At 40.3% G+C, this 21,233-nt stretch overlaps 1 protein-coding gene across 1 annotated transcript in view; it reads left to right on the forward strand.

The window, feature by feature from the left end:
• Positions 1-7,705, forward strand: part of LOC126089903 (uncharacterized) — a 68,332-nt gene extending 60,627 nt beyond the window's left edge. Inside the window, exon 2 of the mRNA XM_049906946.1 lies at positions 5,256-7,705. Within this exon, the coding sequence (XP_049762903.1) occupies positions 5,256-5,893 (638 nt within the window). The 3' untranslated portion in view covers positions 5,894-7,705. The remainder of the gene's footprint in view (positions 1-5,255) is intronic.
• The last annotated feature ends 13,528 nt before the right edge of the window (positions 7,706-21,233 follow it).

Consider the following 21,233-nt stretch of genomic DNA (forward strand, 5'->3'; position numbering starts at 1 on the left):
GAACCAGTTGAGAGGCCCATGACGTCATCATCAACGCAATCTGAGTCATCACTGTCCATTTCTTCTTGCTTAAACAATATTTTCTTTAACTGTTGACTATTCTTACTAACGCCTCTTCCACGACTATATGCACCACGCTCTCTACGAGTTTGGGTTTGGGTTCCAGAACAAGATGGCTGTGATATATCATAAGTCAAGTTCCTTTTGATAGCTGTTAATTTCCCTCGTCCGCATCCACAGCCACGAAGATTAGCTGCAGCTTTTTTCTCTTGCATGTAAGCTTCTAATTCGTTTTTATATGGAGATCCTGTCACAAGACTAGCAACACATGGTATTCGTCCCCGAGACGATCTTCTCAAGTATGGGATGGATATACCTTGGAGACACACCAAATGCAATTTTAATAGGCTCATGGACATAAATTTCAATAGCATCAAGGTCCTCTTCAGTCTGAACTTCTTTTCGGGTTCCTGTTGTTTTAGTTGGTCTGCAGGCGCTGGAATTGGGGCTTCATCCCCAACGATGAATTCATCATCTTGAAATATATTTCTTTCTAAGGGAGGAATTCCTGTTACCCTAAACCCATTTACTGCATTAATGCTGGTTGTACACCGGAGGTAGGCCTTGCCAAAGAGAGACCTATATCATAGGGTCCAACAGGTTTGTTTTCATGGAGCATCTGCTGACGAATATTCTCACTGTAGTGAGTCTTAAGTGCACACATAAAAGTAAGATCAGGGGGCTGCAGTTCGCGTGTTGTGTGTGAAGGCAGTGACAGAATGGTGAAGTTTTTTCTTACCACATCAATCACATCAGTATTCCTTAGATGGGAGAAGTGACCATCAAGGATGAGTAGAATAGCAAAGTCTCTGTTGGATTTGTTTTTTCAATAAAATGTTTCAAACAGGCTATGAATAGGTTTGCTTGAACCCAACCAGATGGGTGGGCTCTCCCAATTGACCCTGGAGGAGCACCTTTCATAAGAACGTCTGCCATATTCGTTCTCGGGAATATGAACATCAAAGGAACATAACAACCTCCCGCACTCATCGAACAGATGACCGTTACTAGAGACCCACGCTCTGCAGGTGTCAGAGAACAAATTTGGCGTTTTCCTCTGCTTGCAATTACTTGCTGTATCTTAGTCTGAACTACACCAAGGTCTGTTTCATCGACGTTCCATACACGATTTTCTGGATATTTATGTTTCTGGTATGCAGCTCACAACAAGTCATAGAATGAGTTAACTCTCTCACAGGTAAAGCCTTTTGCTCGAGCATACGACATTCCAGTTAGCTTTCTAATTGAAAACTTATCTTGATGACGTCGAAGAAAATGGTCAAGCCAGGCCCTTCCAGCAATTCCATTCCTAACTGCAAGTTGGTAGGCCATTTTCCGAACATCCATAGGAGTAAATCCATAGAATTTGGCCTCCATTTACTGTAAGTAATCCAGTAGTTCACTTTCTAGGGCCGCTAGCAGAGCCGGTTTTCTTCCAAGCTTTTTAGTTTCAACGTTTGCCATCAGTGAGGTATTAGCCTCATACATATACCAAGGCCCCGGGAGTAGACAACATTCCATTAGAACTACTGACAGCCTTGGGAGAGCCTGTCCTGACAAAACTCTACCATCTGGTGAGCAAAATGTATGGGACAGGCGAAATAAGCTCAGACTTCAAGAAGAATATAATAATTCCAATCCCAAAGAAAGCAGGTGTTCACAGATGTGAAAATTACCTAACTATCAGTTTAATAAGTCACGGCTGCAAAATACTAACACAAATTCTTTACAGACGAATGGAAAGACAAATGGAAAAACTGGTAGAAGCCGACCTCGGGGAAGATCAGTTTGGATTCCGTAGAAATATTGGAACACGTCAGGCAATGCTGACCTTACGACTTATCTAAGAAGCTAGATTAAGAAAAGGCAAACGTGCATTTATAGCATTTGTAGACTTGGAGAAAGCTTTTGACAATGTTGACTGGAATACTCTCTTTCAAATTCTGAAGGTGGCAGGAGTAAAATACAGGGAGCGAAAGGCTATTTACAATTTGTGCAGAAACCAGATGGCAGTTATAAGAGTCGAGGGGCATGAAAGGGAAGCAGTGGTTGGGAATGGAGTAAGACAGGGTTGTAGCCTCTCCTCAATGTTATTCAATCTGTATATTGAGCAAGCAGTAAAGGAAACAAAAGGAAAATTTTGGAGTAGGTATTAAAATCCATGGAGAAGAAATAAAAACTTTGAGGTTCGCCGATGACATTGTAATTCTGTCAGAGACAGCAAAGGACTTGGAAGAGCAGTTAAACGGAATGGACAATGTCTTGAAAGGAGGGTATAAGATGAACATCAACAAAATCAAAACGAGGATAATGGAATGTAGTCGAATTAAATCGGGTGATGCTGGGGGAATTAGATTAGGAAATGAGACACTTAAAGTAGTAAAGGAGTTTTGCTATTTGGGGAGCAAAGTAACTGATGATGGTCGAATTAGAGACGATATAAAATGTAGACTGGCAATGGCAAGGAAAGCGTTTCTGAAGAAGAGAAATTTGTTAACATCGAGTATAGATTTTAAGTGTCAGGAAGTCCTTTCTGAAAGTATTTGTATGGGGTGTAGCCATGTATGGAAGTGAAACATAGACAATAAATAGTTTGGACAAGAAGAGAATAGAAGCTTTCGAAATGTGGTGCTACAGAAGAATGCTGAAGATTAGATGGGTAGATCACTTAACTAATGAGGAGGTATTGAATAGAATTGGGATGGCTGCCCTGTTTGACAGCAAGTGTTGGAAGTGCTTGACACAGATATGGGTTCTTGCCAACGGCTACAGTATGCAGAAAGTATTAGTCAGATACTGTCATTCATACTTGTGCATATACATGGCACTCAAAAGTTTCGTAGGGAGGGATTGTGTTAGGCCTACAAGGTAACACTTCACATGTCTCATATTTGGTTTTATATAGTACTTTAGTGTAATACTGGCAACGGCCCCAACACGGTCTGACATTTTAAATGGCGGAACAAATAAAAGATAATTGCCTCCCTCCCCTCCACCCCCCCCCCCTCTCTCTCTCTCTCTCTCTCTCTCTCTCTCTCTCTCTCTCTCTCTCTCTCTCTGTGTGTGTGTGTGTGTGTGTGTGTGTGTGTGTGTGTGTGTGCGCGCGCGCGCAAAACTTGGAAGTTTGTAGGAATTTCAGTGTTACATCAACTATTTGAAGCAATAAAAACTTCACTAAACATAAAAGTTACGGCAGACGAAGTGTCGCGCAAGCGTATGATTTTTCTGGGAGCCGCTAATTAGCAATTCCACATCAACGAATGCTAATGTTCTCTTTGTGTTGCCAAAAAACGTAGTTTTCAAGGAATATCTTTTTCTGGCACTGATAATAAACAATAATACTAAATTTAACTTACCGATTATTTAGTATGGGTTTTTTTTTTGCGATCCGAAGGATGTTATTGTTAATCGTTACACGAAAGCATTTGAATACTGCACAGGTCGTATCACTGCGACCAGATTTTTTTTTTTTTTTCTGCCCGTGTGTTGCCATTGAACTGCTTTACATAAACCCAAATTGGAAATGTAACATGCGTGGTTGACTGAATCGGGAAAGGTCCACCGTCAATACCCCAGAAAATGTGAATTTGATACTGGGTCTTTATTTTTGTATTGAATACTTGTGGGCTTGTAGTTCTCAGTACCATGTGATCATCGTCCTTTCAATTTTACCGGATGTTGCCATTCCAGAACATACTGTGCACATACGGTACAGTTTTTTTAATAAAATTTGGAAGTACTTGAAAGAATTTGTAAAACAGTTTTCATGCTTCATTTAAACTGTCATCTTTTTCTGCCCTTTATTTCATTGGAGAGTATCATATCATCTCTATGAATTAGGTTAATTATTTTTAACACACAGATTAGCCAGTAGTGATAATGCATGCTACCGAGCTAGCAGTTTATTTCGTTCATGCCAAATTTGCAGCGGGATGCTTCAACTGTTTGCATTTTTTACAAAATTTGCCTTCTAAAGGACACAAAAATGTGGTAAGGATAAAATACTAGGGAAATTCAATTAGTCTACAAAGGAGAGTGCTTGAAAATCATTCGTGCGACTCTACCTAGGTTACTGCTTAAGTTTGTTGATCCCGTGCCATATCAGAATACCACGGGATATTGAACGTATGTAGAGAAGGTCTCCCTGAGTTGTCACAGGTTTGTTCGACCCATGGGAGAAAGTCACAGAGACGCTGAAGAAACTGAACTGGCTGACATTTTAAGGTAGATGCAAATTATCCCGAGAAAGCCTACTTACAAAGTGTCAACAACCAGCCTTAAATGATGGTTCTAAGACTGTACTACAATGCTGTATCTCTCCCATGGGATCGTGAGGACAAGATTAGATTAATTACATCCCACACAAAAGCATTTAACAGTCATTCTTCCTGTGCTCCATACGTGAATGGAGTGGGAAGCAGCCCTCAAGACTGGTACTGTGGGAAGTACTGTCTGCCGTTCACTTCACAGTGTTTTTCAGGGTATGGATGTAGAACACGATTCAAAGAAGAGTAGGAAATGTACATATGGTAAATGGAATAGGACTGCAGTCAGACTGCGTCAAGTTCCTTAGGGCAATATGGTCGTTGCTGTATAATAAGTCCTTCCCATCAATGGCCAACTCAATGTGGAATCTGGTTACAAAATTTTACTATGAACTACGAACAATAGCAGAATGGACATTTAATCACCTGCCACTTTCTGTCCTATTTGCCCTGCCTCCATTCTGTCAGTCACCCCTTATCACAATTTGTCCAGTATATAATGCCTCGAGGTTAATTGACAAACTAACTATGTGGTCTCTTTCTCATATGACCAACTCACATCCCAGTTTCAAACATAAATGCAGTTTGCTATGCACAGATAATGCCGTGTCTCCGATTTGCATGTGGTAGGTTTTGTTCAGCACTGCTATGTTAACTACATACTCAATTTTCAAATGATTTGTCTTTGTGACTTTTTGTTAAATTATGAAATTAATTTATTGTGCGTGACTTTGTGATCTAATTTCGTTAAGGAGAAGTAAAAGATAACATATGTAGCATCTACTATAAATAAAGGAGGCATTCACGACATTTGACATGTAATTTCACGATATTCAACATGACTGACAGATACTAAATTAACTATGTCTTTGCATCTTTCCTGCAGCAGTCACACACTCATTATACTGAGCTATGTCTTAACTGTTGCAGGGCTGCCGCCAACACCAGTTCGACGCCAGGTATTGCCACCAGTTCCTGGGTACATCCCGGTGTACATCCAGCATGGCGATGTTGCTCCAGAGGACACAGTTGAGCTGGCTGACCTCTTCCGTGTTGCTGGTGACAACTTGCCACCTGCTGATGTAGTGTCTGATGCACTATTTGGTGCTCCTACTGTTCTATCGCCTAACACCAGCAATGGCAGCACAGAAGCAGGATCTACCTCTGCAAGTGAAAACATGAGTAGCCAGTCAGCAAGTACAGTACCAGCTGCTGTACAAGATGCCAAACAGCCATCTTCTGAGGACAAACCAAGTAAACAAGAACCAGCTAACAGTGAACATGGGACACCCATTGCATCGATAAATGGATCGGCCCAGAGTGAAGCAGATAATGCAGTCGATGATCCTGCAGGGGAAGATAATTCAGAAGTGCATGAGATCATTAATCTCGAACCATTCCCTGACAAGGTTGAGATAGGAGCAGATAAACTAATAGAGATGCTTGATGCTTCCAAGATGGATGCTGAGGAGAGCCAGAGCAACAATGCAGAGCAGACCTCGCCTGCATTTGAGGGATCAGCAGATGCTGAAATGCCCACTACTGAAGCAACAATGTCTGCCAAATGAATTATTCCTTTCATTTTTTCATGGGTGCAATGTCATAATTGAAGGCTTTAACACTGAAACCATGGTTTCGAAACATATGTCAATATTACTGCATCTCGACTAGGACTCTCAAGAGTTGGAACTTTCACAAAGTCACAAACCAAACAATTGGTAGAGGTCCCAGACAAGTAACAGATATATCCAACATATTTTCTATGTCTCTATAATATGCAAGAAAATCTAGCAGATGTAGGCACTGTGATTGAAATTCTAACTGGCCTGAATCTTTTGATATATTTTTGCTACACAATGTCTCAAATCCTTTTTTGGCTCTGATTTTCCTCATTTAATTGTCTGTTGACTGAGAATTCACTGCTGTGAAAGACCAGTTGTAAATGGTGGAGTGAGTCAAACATACTTTGTCAAAGGTTTTTTTGCTAACATTAGCCAGAGTATGAAGGGAAAATTGTGTCTGAACAATTAGAACAGAATTTCAAGCCAACATCGATACTATAGAAATCCACTTCTTAATCACCACACCAATTTATTTGGTAAATGCATAATTCCAGAGAAATATACATAACAAAAATGGCTCTAAGCACTAAGGGACTTAACATCTGAGGAAATCAGTCCCAATATACATAACCATATTATTAATTAAAGTGGTTTATGGCTGCTTTCTTTTACTGTGAGAAGAGCAACAATATGTTTTAAGCCTTATGTGCCTGGACAGGATGTGACATTAAGAGACCCTGTCAGAATTGTAATATTGCCAATCAAAGTGCTTTGTGCCAACTACATTGACTACTCTTAGAAAGGAAGTGATGACTATGTAAATAGATTCTTTGTCAAGCACATCATGTATTTATTTGATTTTAACATTTAAATGCTAAAGAAGAGCAACACCCAATGATGAATTTAATTGTTACTGATTAAGCAGTAACTTTCTTAGTGAATTTATTATTTCTTATTTTTGGAGACATTTGAGTAGTTTTGCAGATTATATAGGAATGTAATCTGCTCAGATCAGGGAGATGAACTGTGGATCCTTTAGTATTGTGTCTGTCAGACCCCAATAAACAATATAGTGCTTTATTCATTCATATGAATATTTTAGATGACTGCATTTAGCCCATGACGGCATTGTCGACAATTTCTTCATTATGTACTCTTTAGACATCACAAACAACACATTTGTACCTTCAAAACATTATATCTAAGACAACATAAGTAAACTGATGTATGTTTAAATTCAGACGAAAATCTGTAATAAGCTCACTGCAGGCAAAATGTAATGTATCAAGGAAAAATGTTTCTTATAAAAATCTGCAGTTAATAACTGAGCTGAATGGATCCATTCTGCAAGAGTCTGGGATAGAAAAAAAGGACGTTGATTCTAAGATTGTGGATTCCAATTTAAATTGGTTTCCTCCTTTGATACTGAGGAATACAATATTCTGATCCATTGACAAAATGTTACAGCACTTCTTGCTCACACGGTGTTGCCTAGTTCAATGGGTGTGAATTTGTTTAATGTAATGTACTCAAATTTTAGGACTGAGAATAAGCCCAAGGTACATTTAAAGAAAATATAAAATCCATTATAAATTTATTTTAAAAAGAATAAAACACTAATTCCTTCTGAGCAGTCTTCCTCCTTTCATTCAACGAATATAGGCATGTACTGTAAGCTATGAATATATGACAAATTATGTGCCTAATCCTTGCCATTTATGTTGCTTTTTTACATAGTAATCCAAGCCAAATACATTGCAAGTAGTAAGTTGATGTATATTTATTTATTTATGATTAATAAAAGGTAAATTATCTGTGTCATGATTTTATACTCCTGTCCTTATCATAGTCCATAACCTGCCAATGGCATATGCTAAATGGAAGAGTACAATTTTTTTTATTATAACAGCCATTGTAGTTTTGCAAATTAATCCCATGAAACTAGAAAAGTTTGAGTAAAATGTGCAAGAAGGTGTAGTGAATCAGAAAAATACTTGAGTACAGTGTAGCAGCTGTTACCAGCAGCTTTGTAAACAACATGATTTATAGTAATTGACTTATAGTATATCAGTCTATTTAGGGGAAGGCGGGGCAAGACGGGGAGGTGGGGTAAGACGGGAAAGGGCTATAAGCTACAGAGTGCTGCCATCTGTGGATAGCAACATCATCAAAACACAGGTCCCAGTGTGTTGACATTGCTGAACCTTAGTTTTGTGGCGGTATCTGTGAGCTTTGCAAGGTATGTACAATTGTTATACTGATTTGCAATGTTTTACACCTTTCGAGATCCTAAAACATGTGTTTCGTGAACATTTGTCCAGACTGTATATATAGCACAGAATAGTATGTCTTATTAACAGTAAACTGCTGTGTCAGTAGTCAATGTTCACTAAATAGTGTTCATGTAGGCATAACATAACCTGACAGCATGGTAGGGGGCAAGACGGGGCGGGGCAAGATGGGGAGCTTCCCCGTCTTGCCCCTACTATTTGTCCAACCATTACATTCTTATCGTCTCATGTGTTTACCTCGCTGCAGGTTTTGAACACGTACATTAAACATTGAATACAATTTTAAATAGAATGGTATTTGTTATTCCAACATTTCATAATTAATTACAAAGTATGCCTTAGGTTATATGGTGAATAAAAATGCACAAAACGTGCAAAGTCAGTATTCTTGCTATGCTTTAACAACTGACTATTGGAAATATGGTATTTACTATATTATATAGATTACCAGGAATGATCTGACTCAATAGTACGTTCCACGTGTTTTATTTCAGATGGTTCGCAAGTATCAGCGACAAACGTCTAGGCAAGATTGGTCATTGGAGTCAATGGAAGGCGCTGTAAATGCTGTTATAGAAGGTCATATAGGTTCTTTCAGGGCTGCTCGACAGCTCAATGTGCCACAGACAATGACTGAATGACATGTGGCAAAGAAACATGCTAATCCTGGCTATACAGTTGTGAAAAGGTTAGGAACAATCACTAGTGTGTTTACCCCAGAACAAGAGGCAGAACTTAAAGACTACTTAACACAGATGGAAGGACAGTATTTTGGCCTAACACTTAAAGAACTTTGCAAACTTACTTTTCAGCTAGTTGAACAAAATAACATCAAACATCCATTTAATACTGCAGCCAAATCTGCTTGTAGAGATTGGTTAAATGGGTTTCTTGCACGAAATCCTACCTTAACAATACGAAAAGCAGAGGCCACATCAATCGCACAAGCAATGGGGTTTAATTGAGTTGCTGTAGATCGGTTTTTCGATCTGTTAGAAAGTCAATCAGACACATTCAAGTTAGACAGAATTTTCAATTGCGATGAGACTGGTTTAACAGTCATTCCAAAAGGTCACACAAAGGTGGTTGCTTTGAAAGGGCGCAGACAGGTGGGAGCAGTTACTTCAGCGGAAAGAGGCCAGACTGACTGCAGAAATCTGTGTTTCAGCATCGGAGTGCTACGTACCATCTGTGTTAATTTATCCTTGAAAACGAATGCAACAAGCATTTGAGACTGGCCTGCCCCCTGGTGCCTGGGCAGAAGTCTAAGAAACTGGTTGAATGACGAAAGAACTATTTTTGACTTGGTTTAAGAAGTTTATTGCATTTACTGGAGCATCAAAGGAAAGACAAATACTTCTCATATTGGACTGCCACAAAACGCACACCAAGAATTTTGAACTGATAGATGTGGCCCACAAAAATGGGGTTGTCTTGCTGTGTTTGCCACCAGACTGCTCACACCATCTTCAACCATTGGACGTGGCATTTATGAAACCTCTCTGTAAATTTTACGAAGATGAAGTAAGATCGTGGCTTCGAACCCATCCTGGAAAAGTTGTTATGCTGCACCAGATCGCAAGTTTATTCGGCAAAGCCTTCATTCATTCAGCTACAATGTCCACAGCAGTGAACGGGTTTCGGAAAACAGGCATTTGGCCTGTACACAGAAATGTGTTTCAAGAAAGTGATTACCTTCCCTGTTCAACTACAGACATTCATCAAGCTCACACATCTGAACTTACAGAAACGGAAGACCAAATACCAGAGATGTTGTCAAGACATAAAACACCTGAACAATTAACAACTGACAATCAAGCCTCTGTTTTGTCTAACTTTCAGGTTACCAGCCCTGAAATGGTGTTAGCTATTCCAAAGGTGGATAAAAAAACCAAAAGGAAATCACCTAACAGTGCGTGGAAAACCCGTTGTATTAACCTAATCTCCTTATAGGAGTGAACTATCTGAAGAAATTAAACGAAAAGGAGTCCCCAAACGTGCTGCATGTAAACGAAAACTCTTCTCAAAGACGTTTAATAAACCTGGCATACCACCAAAAGGACATAATGACAACGAAAAAGTGACAAACGTTAACGACGTCTTAACCACCCCTTCATGCTCAAGGGATAATAAACTGAGGTCGAATGACAACGAGGAAGAGAGTGAAGAATGTTTATACTGCTATGACTTCTCTGAAGGTGTATTAGCTGCGGATGCTGGGCCCATGACACTTGTGCAGGGATAGAAAGTGATGATGATGAGGCTGCCCACACTTGTGTACTATGTGAAAGTGAGAGGCCTAAATAAAACATAATACCTGATTCTACAATTCGCAGAACCATGTTTCGAAACCTTATGGTCACATGATTTTGTTATTCCAGGCCTTATTTAAGCTTTAGAGATTAATTCATGCTAGTTCCCCATCTTACCCCACATATGGGGCAAGAAGGGGAATTGGTGGTTACACTTTGTCTACAAGTGTCTGTATTTACATGCTTATCTCATCATACCTGTTGGTGGTGGCAGATTTGGTGGAGGGGACCAAACAACAAATTCATTGGTCCCATCGAATCAGAGCAGGGTGGGGAAAGAAGTTGGCCATGTCCTTTCAAAGGAACCATCCCAGCATTTGCCTGAAGTGACTTAGGGAACTCACAGAAAATCTAAATCAGGATGGCTGGATGAGAGTTGGAACCGTCGTCCTTCTGAATGCAAATCCATTGTGCTAACCACTTTGCCACCTCACTTTGTCCATGTCTATTGGTATGGAATTTTTTAAGACTCAGTGCTAAAGACACACTGAGTGCCTCAACATTACGTGATGGTTACTTGGCGTGAGCTCACTTGAGATAATGTTGGCTGGCACAGAACTTAACATGATGAGTTCACACTACAACAGCTCGCCACAGACTGATGCTGCTGTGTGCAAACACCTATTTAAAGATGCGCCTAGGACTGTTATCACAGAATGTTAATATACAAAGCTATTATATGCGCTTGGAAATGATGTGTAGGAATTCTGGGGTATTTTTGATGACAACAGTTTTGATTGGGGTAACTTTTCAGACAGACAGATTTCCGAAAAAAAGAAGTTATTTAGGAAGACCTGTATGAAGGCTATCAACTGGGATATGCCAATCCTAAAACAAAAATTATTAATAGGGTTGAATTTTGGAATTGCACCTGGTTTTCATGAGATGCAAACTTTGAATATTACTTTAAGTAAAATGTTTCTGCAAGAACTATTTACACTGTTGTTATCAGCAGACTATAAACTATAGACTGAGTAGTAAAGTTTTGGAAAATATAGTTTGGATAATAATTTGCAGATTTCACAGTTGCATCCTATATTATTACATATGAAATAGAGAGTGGGAAAGAAAAAGTTCTACTCATTTTAGGAATTGCATAACAAATGGAGCTATTTGGCCTTACTATCTTTCAGTCCCTTTCATCAGACTGTCTTATCTGGAAAACAACAATGTACTTTTGTAAAAATTAAGCTTCCAGTACGAGCTAAACAGCAGCACTTTAATATAACTGAGGAGACATCAATTTATTTCAAATTAGCAGCTTTCCTACTAATTTACTTCTAGCTGGAGTAAGAACATAATCTGTACAGTCATACTTCATTACCGATCTTTGTAGTAGTTGCTTTTCTTTTCCTACATATACTTTGGCTAGTTCTTCATCTGTAAAGTTCTCCTCCTTGATGGGATCTATGGAACATGATGAATGAGTGAACAAAAATAAATGAATTGTAAAGAAACAAGGATCATGCAGTAAATTAAGCAATGTGTGTAAAGCTAGCAGATAAGCTAAAATGGATTGAACACATAGACAAACCAATGCACATGCACAGTTCGGCATGCTTTGTGATTAGAAGTACCTGTTAATGTACTAACTTGAAAAACTGGGTGCTAAATTAATTTCTAATCCTGTTGTGTCATGGAGGCCTTTATTGGGGTATTGCAGTTTAAATAAATGAAGCTGTTACTCAGCAAAAGTGACTAGTAAGAATAATCTCACAGAGGACTGTTCAGTAAATTAGGAATTTTTAGCCTCAGTTCCTGGTACATTTATCTTTTAATGGTAGTTTTTGCTAACAATAAAAATCAGTTTGGGTTGAAACTTAATTTTTGCCATCACAGTAAAAGAAAGAGAATAATACCAAAATAAATTTTGCTTTGCTTAAAGCAAGAAATTTGAAATCTCTTAAATATTTAAAAGAAAATAAGAAACTTATCACTGTATTGTCACCTCTACAAATTGTATGATTATTTTGAGTTATGGACTGAAGATTTCCTGTTAGTTGCATGACAACTACAAATGTTCAATGTAAGCAAGCCTCTATTCTTACAACTGTTCTTTGATAAATGACAGTGTGATCAGAAAGCTATTGATCTAGCAATTGGAGACACACAGCAGTTATTTAACTGAGTAAGTGGCATCTGTTTTTTTTTTTTTTTTCCACTGTAGCAGTATTCTTAATTTTACAATGTTACATTTAGTTTGGGTAAGCAGAACCAGTGTATTTTAAAAAGGTTGTGGCCCACAGTCTGTAAATATTTGGACAGTATCATATTTTACTTCCAAGAGCTGGTGACAAAATTTCTATAATAAACAACTAGTTTTGGTCTGCAGGCCATCAGGCTCATAAAATATTTGTGTCATACTAGGCAATATAAATGAATGGTGTGAAATAAGAAAACCCATGAATTCATCACTATTGTCAAACTGTAGTATAAATTACATTGCCTATCAGGAAAATATGCCAAACAGTGGACATATTCATGTTATACTAGCAGTCAGCATTAACATTATGACCAAAGCCATTCTCGCACATACTGTCAAGTGTACAGCTGATGACTGTGGGCTCCCCTCCCCTCCCCTCCCCTCCCCTCCCCCCCTCCCCTCCCCTCCCCTCCCTTCCCTTCCCAGTGCCTTGAACTTGTGGATGGTATGCCATGATGAATATACGCATGCATCAATGCAATAAGACGTGCTACTGGGTATTAGAGGTACCGGTGTGTACAGCGATCTGGACCACCGCCTCTGAAGGTCTCGCTGTATGGTGCTGCAACATGCAATGTATGTTTTCCATGAGCAATAAAAAGGGTGTAAATGATGTTTATGTTGATCTCTATTCCAATTTTCTGTACAGGTTCTGGAACTTTTGGAACTGAGGTGGTGCAAAACTTTTTTTAATGTGTGTATTTAATGGTTTGAAGTCCTTTGTTCGCAGGTCTTTCACGTGTGGGAGCCATGTTAATTCAGAGTCAAACAGGAGATACAAAAAGCAGACATTGTTCTTAAAATGTGAACTGCTGTCCCCATTGTGAGCTCAAGTTGGTTAAAAATTTGACAAGCATGATTAAAATGGACACACAAAGTCTTCTCTGGCAAGAACCCACAACCAATTATATTGGCCCAAGCTTCCAACCTCCTGGTGGTCAGCTGTAGTTGTCTTGTCGTCTTAAATTTGGAGTAAAAGTAGCATACTGTGAAATCATCGGCAAAGAAAGAGCATTTACTAGGCCTACTTATTGTGGAGGAGGTGCCATTTATAGTGATTGCAAACCATGTGACACTGAATACACTGCCTGGGGGGACCCCATTCTCCGAAACATACCAATCAGACAAGGCATCATCAACACAATATCAAAAGCACCGGTCTTTATGAAGGATTTGATAAAAAGTCGCAGGCGTCCTCATAATCCCCAGTTATGAAGTTGGCAAAAGACAATGTATCTCCAAGTGGTGTCATATGCTTTTCCCAGGTCAAAAAGTACAGCAAACAAATGGTTTCGGCGAAGGAGTCTTGTCTCCACCTCCAGTAGAATTACGTTGTCAAGGGCAGAAATATAGCACCTGTAACTGCACTGGGAGCAGCACAGGTGACATCAGGCTTCGAGAAGCCAGTGGTTGAGCACATGTTCAAGAGTTTTACCCATACAACTGGTAAATTCTAGACAAACGTAACTGTTAGGGTCTGTACAATCATAGCCTGCTTTCCACACTGGAATTAATGCTGCCTCCTTCCAAGTCATGAGTTAATGTGAATCAAACCAGATCTTATAATAACATGCCTTTGGCTCCAGGGCACAGATGACACAGCATGGCAAAATGAAACTGATCCAGTCCTAGAGCAGTGTTTCTGACCACAGACAGAGCTGATTCCAATTCCCACATGGAAAATCAAATATTGTAAACCACTTCATTATACAAGAAGGAAACAGAGCCTTGTGATCTCCAAAGTCTGTGGAAAACCTGGAATGCAAGAGTTTGTCTGAATGACACAGTGACAGTAACCACATGTGCAGCCATATCTTTAGGCATGTCCACCAAGATCCCTTTTGTTGACAAGGCCATGAGGGGAGGGGTACTGTCCTGGCCTGAAAACTACATTATTGAGTTACAAACTTGTACAGAGGAAGTGGACAGATTCATGGAGGCCATAAATTCCTCCCAGAAGTTATTTTTCTGTTCTTTTATCACTCACCTCACTTGTGCTCTTACAGACCTGCAGGCACAAATGTTTTCTGTAGTTGGACTGTGTTTGAATTTCCACAATGCTGCACAGCTGCCTGATTGTCAAGCGACATTCGCCAATCCACCAAGGGACATCCTATGATCCGAGATGGTTCATAGACTGGGAAATGGAATCTGTGAGAACTTGGTGAATCACGCAGCTGATAAGGTGAATGGCTCAAAGGGCAAACTGGTTGTGATACAGTCAGCAGACCATCTTCAAACAACAGGATTGTGCCCTTGAGATGGTGCACCTTATCCACTATCTCCTGTTGTTTGAAAATAGCCTGCTGACTGTATTCTTTGACAGATATTCTTTGAATGGATGAGGCGCTTGATAATTTGATCCCTGGAGTAAGGGGTAGCTGAGCCCCACAGCACATTGTGTGCACTGAAGTCATGTACAAGGAGGGATGGGTGGGAGAATATCCAGAAGAGTTCTGTCAGTGTAAAAGAGCATTTAAAAGGTTTTGCACAGTCGTCTCTAATTTTTTTTTTATTTTTTGCAGGAGAAGACTGAAATATTTTGTAAACATACTTGGAAGATTTAACTATAAGTTGGTATATAAAAGTATTTTCTTTTATTTATGGGTGAGCCGTAATGGACTGTGAAGTAGATATCAGGTTGCGACAACGGTCAGTGATGGAATTCCTCTTCCAGACCAGCGATGACTCTGCTACATGGGTTCACAGGAAGTTGCTACCCCTTTGTGGGGAGGACACAATGGATCACAGCAGTATCCAGCGGTGGTTGCAGGGCTTTAAAGTAGATGATTTCTCTCTACTGGACAATCCAGGATGTGGTAGACCAACAACGGCATTGAGTGGTGTGAATAAGGACACCATTGATCAAATCATCCAAAATGAGAGATGTGTGGTGACATGACAGCTTGCTGAAATGACTCCATCATTAGGTAGTGTGGCATCACTGGTACAGTCACTAGGGTACAAAAAAATCTGTGCACATTGGGTGCCTAGATTATTGACGAGAGAAATGAAAATGATGAGGAAGAATGTGTGCGAGGGTCTCATGAAGACCTTCACTGAAGAGTGGAAACAGTGTTTTGATGGTGTCATTACCCAGTATGAACCATGTTGTTTTTGTCTGAACCTGAGAGCAAAACCCAATCCATCGAGTGGTGTCATCCGGGTTCCCCTTGGAAGAAGAAACCAAGATTTTCACGAACAGCAAGCCGAAAGGTGATGGCCTCCTCCTTCTGGGAACAGTATGGTGTCATTTTCATTGACTTTTGGGAACCTGGCTCCACAATTAACCGAGACTGTTACTGTTTGTCATTGGACAAGCTGCGACGTGCCATCAAGACCCACAGACCACAGCTTCAGGGTCAGCTCGTCAGACTACATCATTACAATGCCAAACCCCATACAGCCCTTATGAGATGGGAGAAAATTAGGAAATGGGGTTGGAAAATTGTTCCTCATCTTCCCTACAGTCCGGACTTGGCTCTGTCTGATTTTTACCTCTTTGGTCATCTGAAGGCCCACCTGTGTGGTAAAACATTTGGTAGTGAGGAAAACCTTATTTTCTCTGTCAAGCGATGGTGCAAAAGTCAATCTCCAGAATTTTACCAAAGTGCATTTACATAATGGAAAGAATGCTGGGCCAGATGTGTCACAGCTGATAGAGGCTACACTGAGTAGGCTACACTGAGTAGGCTCAATGTCTAGCTAAATGTTCCAAGTACGTTCACAAAAAATTTCATTCTCCTCCTGCAAAAAATAAAATAAAAATTAGAGACGACTGTGCAAAACTTTTTGAATGCCCTTTGTACCTGCATCCAGCAGATCATGAGATGGAAGATTTACAGAAAACATTGTGATTTTAATTGGTGTGAACACTTCCAGTACAAACACTTACATGACCATGGTAAGTGGGACAGGAGAGGAGTGGCGCTGTAACAAAGCATGTGGATTTTTCCCCATTATGTTTTTCTTCCCCATAAATATTTATTTTATTTTTGCAAATATCTTCCATATTATCACTTATATGGCATGTGTACTGCACCAGAATTCTTTAATATTAACTCAGGGTGCCAGCAACCATGTGTGCTGTGGACATTACCTCTTGCTCATCAGGTGCTCCATCGGTATGCAAATTAGATAGATGCTGAATCTACACTCTAGATCATACAAAATGATAGGTTACCCGCATGAAGCTAATAGACTTGACTTACTTGACTTAATTCCTTTGGCCCCTATGGGGGCATAGGGCATCCAGGAGAACTCGCCATCCGTCTCTGTCTTTGGCCATTTGCCTCAATTCTGCCCAGGTCTTGCCAACTCTTTTTGCTTCCCCTTCCACTGTCCTCTTCCATGTGCCCCTTGGTCTTCCTCTCTTCCTTGTTCCCTGAGGATTCCATTCCAATGCTTTTTTCTCGATGGCTCCATCTGGTTTTCTCAAGGTGTGCCCCAACCAGCCCCACTTTCTCTCTCGTATCTGGTCTTCTATAGGTATCTGGTTTGTTATTCGCCAGAGCTCCTCATTACATATTTTTTCTGGCCACCAGATATTCATGATGCGTCAAAGACATCTATTTATGAAGCTTTGTAAATGGGTTGTTATCTTTTTATCCATTTTCCAGCTTTCACTGGCGTACAGAAGGACAGCCTTCACATTTGTATTAAAAATACGGATTTTTGTTTTGTATGTGATATTTCTATTTTTCCATATTGGATACAATTGTACGAAGGCAGCATTTGCCTTTTTAATGCGGTTTTTCACGTCATCTCCAGCTCCACCATCTTCCGCCACTATACTACCCAGATACAGGAATGAGTTGACAGTCTCCACTCGCTGCTCACCTATTAACAGGGGCATCTCCATGTTACCTGAATTTACTCTCATTTCCTTTGTTTTGCCTGTATTTATCTTGAGGCCAGCAGTCTCTGCTTCTTCTTTCAGCAAGCTTAATTTAGCTTGCATATCAGTCAGCCTTGGAGCTAATAAAACTATGTCGTCTGCAAAATCCAAATCCTCCAGACATTCGTGGATCCCCCACTGGATTCCTCATCTCCTGCCTGCTGTGACTCTTCTCATAACAGAGTCTAGAATGAGTAGAAAAAGTGTTGGTAACAAAATGCAACCCTGCCGGACTCCAGTTGTTACTTTTATGGGCTCTGTCATATTTCCCTTGTGGAGTATGCAGCATTCGTAGCCATCATATAGATCTTTTATGATGTTTAAGATCTTCTGTGGTATGCCATACTTCCGCAACACCTGCCAGAGCACTTTATGTTTCCCGGAATCGAAGGCCTTTTGAAAATCAATGAATGCCAGGTACATGGTTGCTTGGAATTCTTTGCTTTGCTCTAAGATGATCCTAAGAGTGTTAATAAGATCAACACAGCTGCGTTGTGCCCTAAAACCGGCCTGTTCTTTACGCAGTCGCTTTTCAAGGGATTCTTTAATTCTGTTTAAAATAATTTTGGTGAGGACCTTACTGGGCACTGACAACAATGTAATACCACACCAGTTGTTACAGTCTGACAAATTTCCCTTTTTTGGGAGCTTTACCACCAAGCCATTTTTCAACTCCTTTGGAGATTTCTCTTCAAGCCAAATATGCTTCAGCAAAGGATGGAGCATTTTAACAGTACTTTCAGTATCGGCTTTTAAGAGTTCCGGTGCTATGTTGTCTAGGCCTGGAGCCTTTGTATTTTTTAGTGTTTTCAAGGCAATCCTAATTTCGTCCATTGTGGGGCACTGCAAATTTATATTTTGGTCTTCTTCGACATCCTCTGGAACATCTCGTACTTGTTTCTCTTGGTTGTCTTCACAATTTAACAGTTCCCTGAAGTGCTCCTCCCATCTCTGTAGCTGTGCCTGTTGAGTTGTAAGCATCACACCATTCTTGTTCTTAACTGGTCCTTCATGTCTGAAGTTCTTCATTGACAACCGTTTGGTAATGTTGTAGAGGTCTTTCATATTTCCTTGTCTTGCTGCCTCTTCTGCTAATTTTGCTTGCTCATCTATCCATTTCCTTTTATCTCGACGTAGCAATGTTTTCACTTTTTTGTTTGCCTCCATGTATTCTTTATGCGCTTCGCTCTTCTGCGCTCTTGTCTTACAAAAATTTAACTTAAGTTTTAGTTCTTTCCTGTGGCTGATTTCATTCCACGTAGCATCGGAGATCCATTCCTTCCTTTGATGTGCCTTAAATCCTAGGATTTTTTCTCCCACATCTAAATAACAGTTCTTGATTTTTTGCCAGCACGTTTCAATTCCCTCTTCCATAAAGTTTTCTTCAGAGAGGACCTGGAATCTATTTTGTAGTTCAAGGGCAAATGTTTCTTTGATCTGTTGGTCTTTTAATCTTGCCACCTCTATTTTCTTGCACCTATGATTGAGCTTGGTTCTATTTGCCACTATCTTCAGTCTGAATTCCGCCAAAACTAGGTGGTGGTCACTTCCAAAGTCTGCCCCTCTTCTATTTCTGACATCTAACACAGAGTGTCGGAACTTGCGGCTTATGACTATGTGGTCTATTTGATTTTCGGTAACGTGGTCTGGAGAAACCCATGTTATCTTATGGCAGTTACGATGTGGAAACAATGTGCCTCCAATGACTAGGTCATGTTGAGCGTATGTATCTATCAACAGTTCACCATTTACATTCCTGATCCCCATGCCATGCACGCCCATGATATGTTCAAGCCCTTCATTTTCTGAACCAACTTCTGCGTTCAAGTCACCCATTAAAATTTTTATGTCCCTAGAATTTATCTGTCTAAGAACTCCGTTAAGCTCTGTATAAAATGCATCTTTTAATTCTCCTTTAGCTATTGAAGTAGGTGCATAGCATTGAATTACAGTGACATATCGCACATTTGTTTTAAAGCGTGCGGTTATTATCCGTTCTGAGACTGGTTCCCACTCCAGTAAGCTCTTCTTGCTGCTTTTAGATAGTAAGAGCCCTACACCATTCTTGTGCATCGCGTCCTCACCGGTCTGACCCGCATACAGCAACACTCCACCATTTTGTGTTTGGAATTCCCCAGATTCTGGCCACCCTACTTCACTTAGTCCCAATATATCTAGTCAATAGTTCTCCATCTCTTTTTCAACTTGTCTTAGCCTTCCTGCCTCTCTCAATGTCCTTACATCCCAAAAACCGATACGGGTTTTCCTTTTCAGGCCAAAGGTCATATCCTTAAGATCCATCCGGCTGTTTCTCCTTTTAGTTTCTGTGATATGTGTTTTTTGGTGGTGCGGGTTATCAGCCCACAGCCCCCGAGTGTCCTGGTGGGGCTGCCACCTCATGGCCTGGACACCTGCCAAGGTTTTATTTCAGGGCCTTACCCCTTAGATAGCTTGTCTTCACCACGACTACAGAACGCTATCCATCCCTTCGCAGTAGGGCCTATGTGCATCAACGTTGTTCTGGTTTCCAAGGATCTTCCGCTGTCCACATTAGGGGACTGTGTCTGCTGCCACACAATCACGAGGAGGAAAAGGAAATGAAGGGAATGTATAGGATGGGACAGAACAGAATAGGATAGGACAGGACACTAGATGGGACGTTGTGAGACACACTTTGTCTGGATCCTCTATGGAGACCTGTCCGGCTTGGGAGGCCCTGCCGGTAGTTACACCACCGCCGGCATAGCCCTCCACTTCATTGGATCACACAAACCCCCTCGCCCACACAGACAGTGTTTCGTTAAGGCGGTGTCTCCTGAGGGGGATGAAGCTAATAGGCTACTTGAAAATTCAGCACCAGCGCATATCGGAAAACATAATTGGATAAGTTCCTGCACTTGTCAGGAGCCTCACCAATTGCATTTCAGTTGAATAATAGATTTTAATAGTCGCTGAATGACAGAGTTTAATCTGGTTAAGTAATATTTATTTTTAAACTGTGTAAAAATTATTCATGACAAACAAACATCGAGGTTATAAAACAATTTGAGAATAAATTTACATAATTAAAATAGAACAATGATAAGACAATGAATGGTTGTCAGAGTCACCACCAGCATGATACTGGACAATTATGGCTTATATAATGCCCAGACACACGAACGACGCAAATTACGCTTTCAACTGTGATTGCAAAACTTTAAAATTACCCAGAAAAAGGTGTGAATTTGATCAGACCATACAACAGCTCAATGAATAAAGGAAGAATCAGAAACGAACACCACTAGGTGAGTGAGCTCCAATGACTTAACTTGATAGTGAAACAAACATGGGTGGCTACGAGAAAAATTCTCTTTGAAGCAAGAACCAGATTGCAGAAAAATCTGCAAACCAGTGTGTGAAACGTGTAGATCAAGTTAGGAAGAGTAAAGATAGAAACAAGGAATGAACTCCTCTTTCCTCAACATATCACAATTCCCAAATTCGGGAGTGTGCATTGCAAATGCAGTCTTACCGGGTTGCCATTTAGATGGTTGTCGACAAGTCGGGGTGTGTGAAACTGTGGTTGCTGTTGACTGTTGCTGGGTTGAGCCGATGTGATGAGATTGTGAATCGTGGATCTCATCGTCCTCGCAATTACTCG

This window comes from Schistocerca cancellata, chromosome 1, assembly GCF_023864275.1.
Source record: "Schistocerca cancellata isolate TAMUIC-IGC-003103 chromosome 1, iqSchCanc2.1, whole genome shotgun sequence".
NCBI classification, from domain to species: Eukaryota; Metazoa; Arthropoda; class Insecta; order Orthoptera; family Acrididae; genus Schistocerca; species Schistocerca cancellata.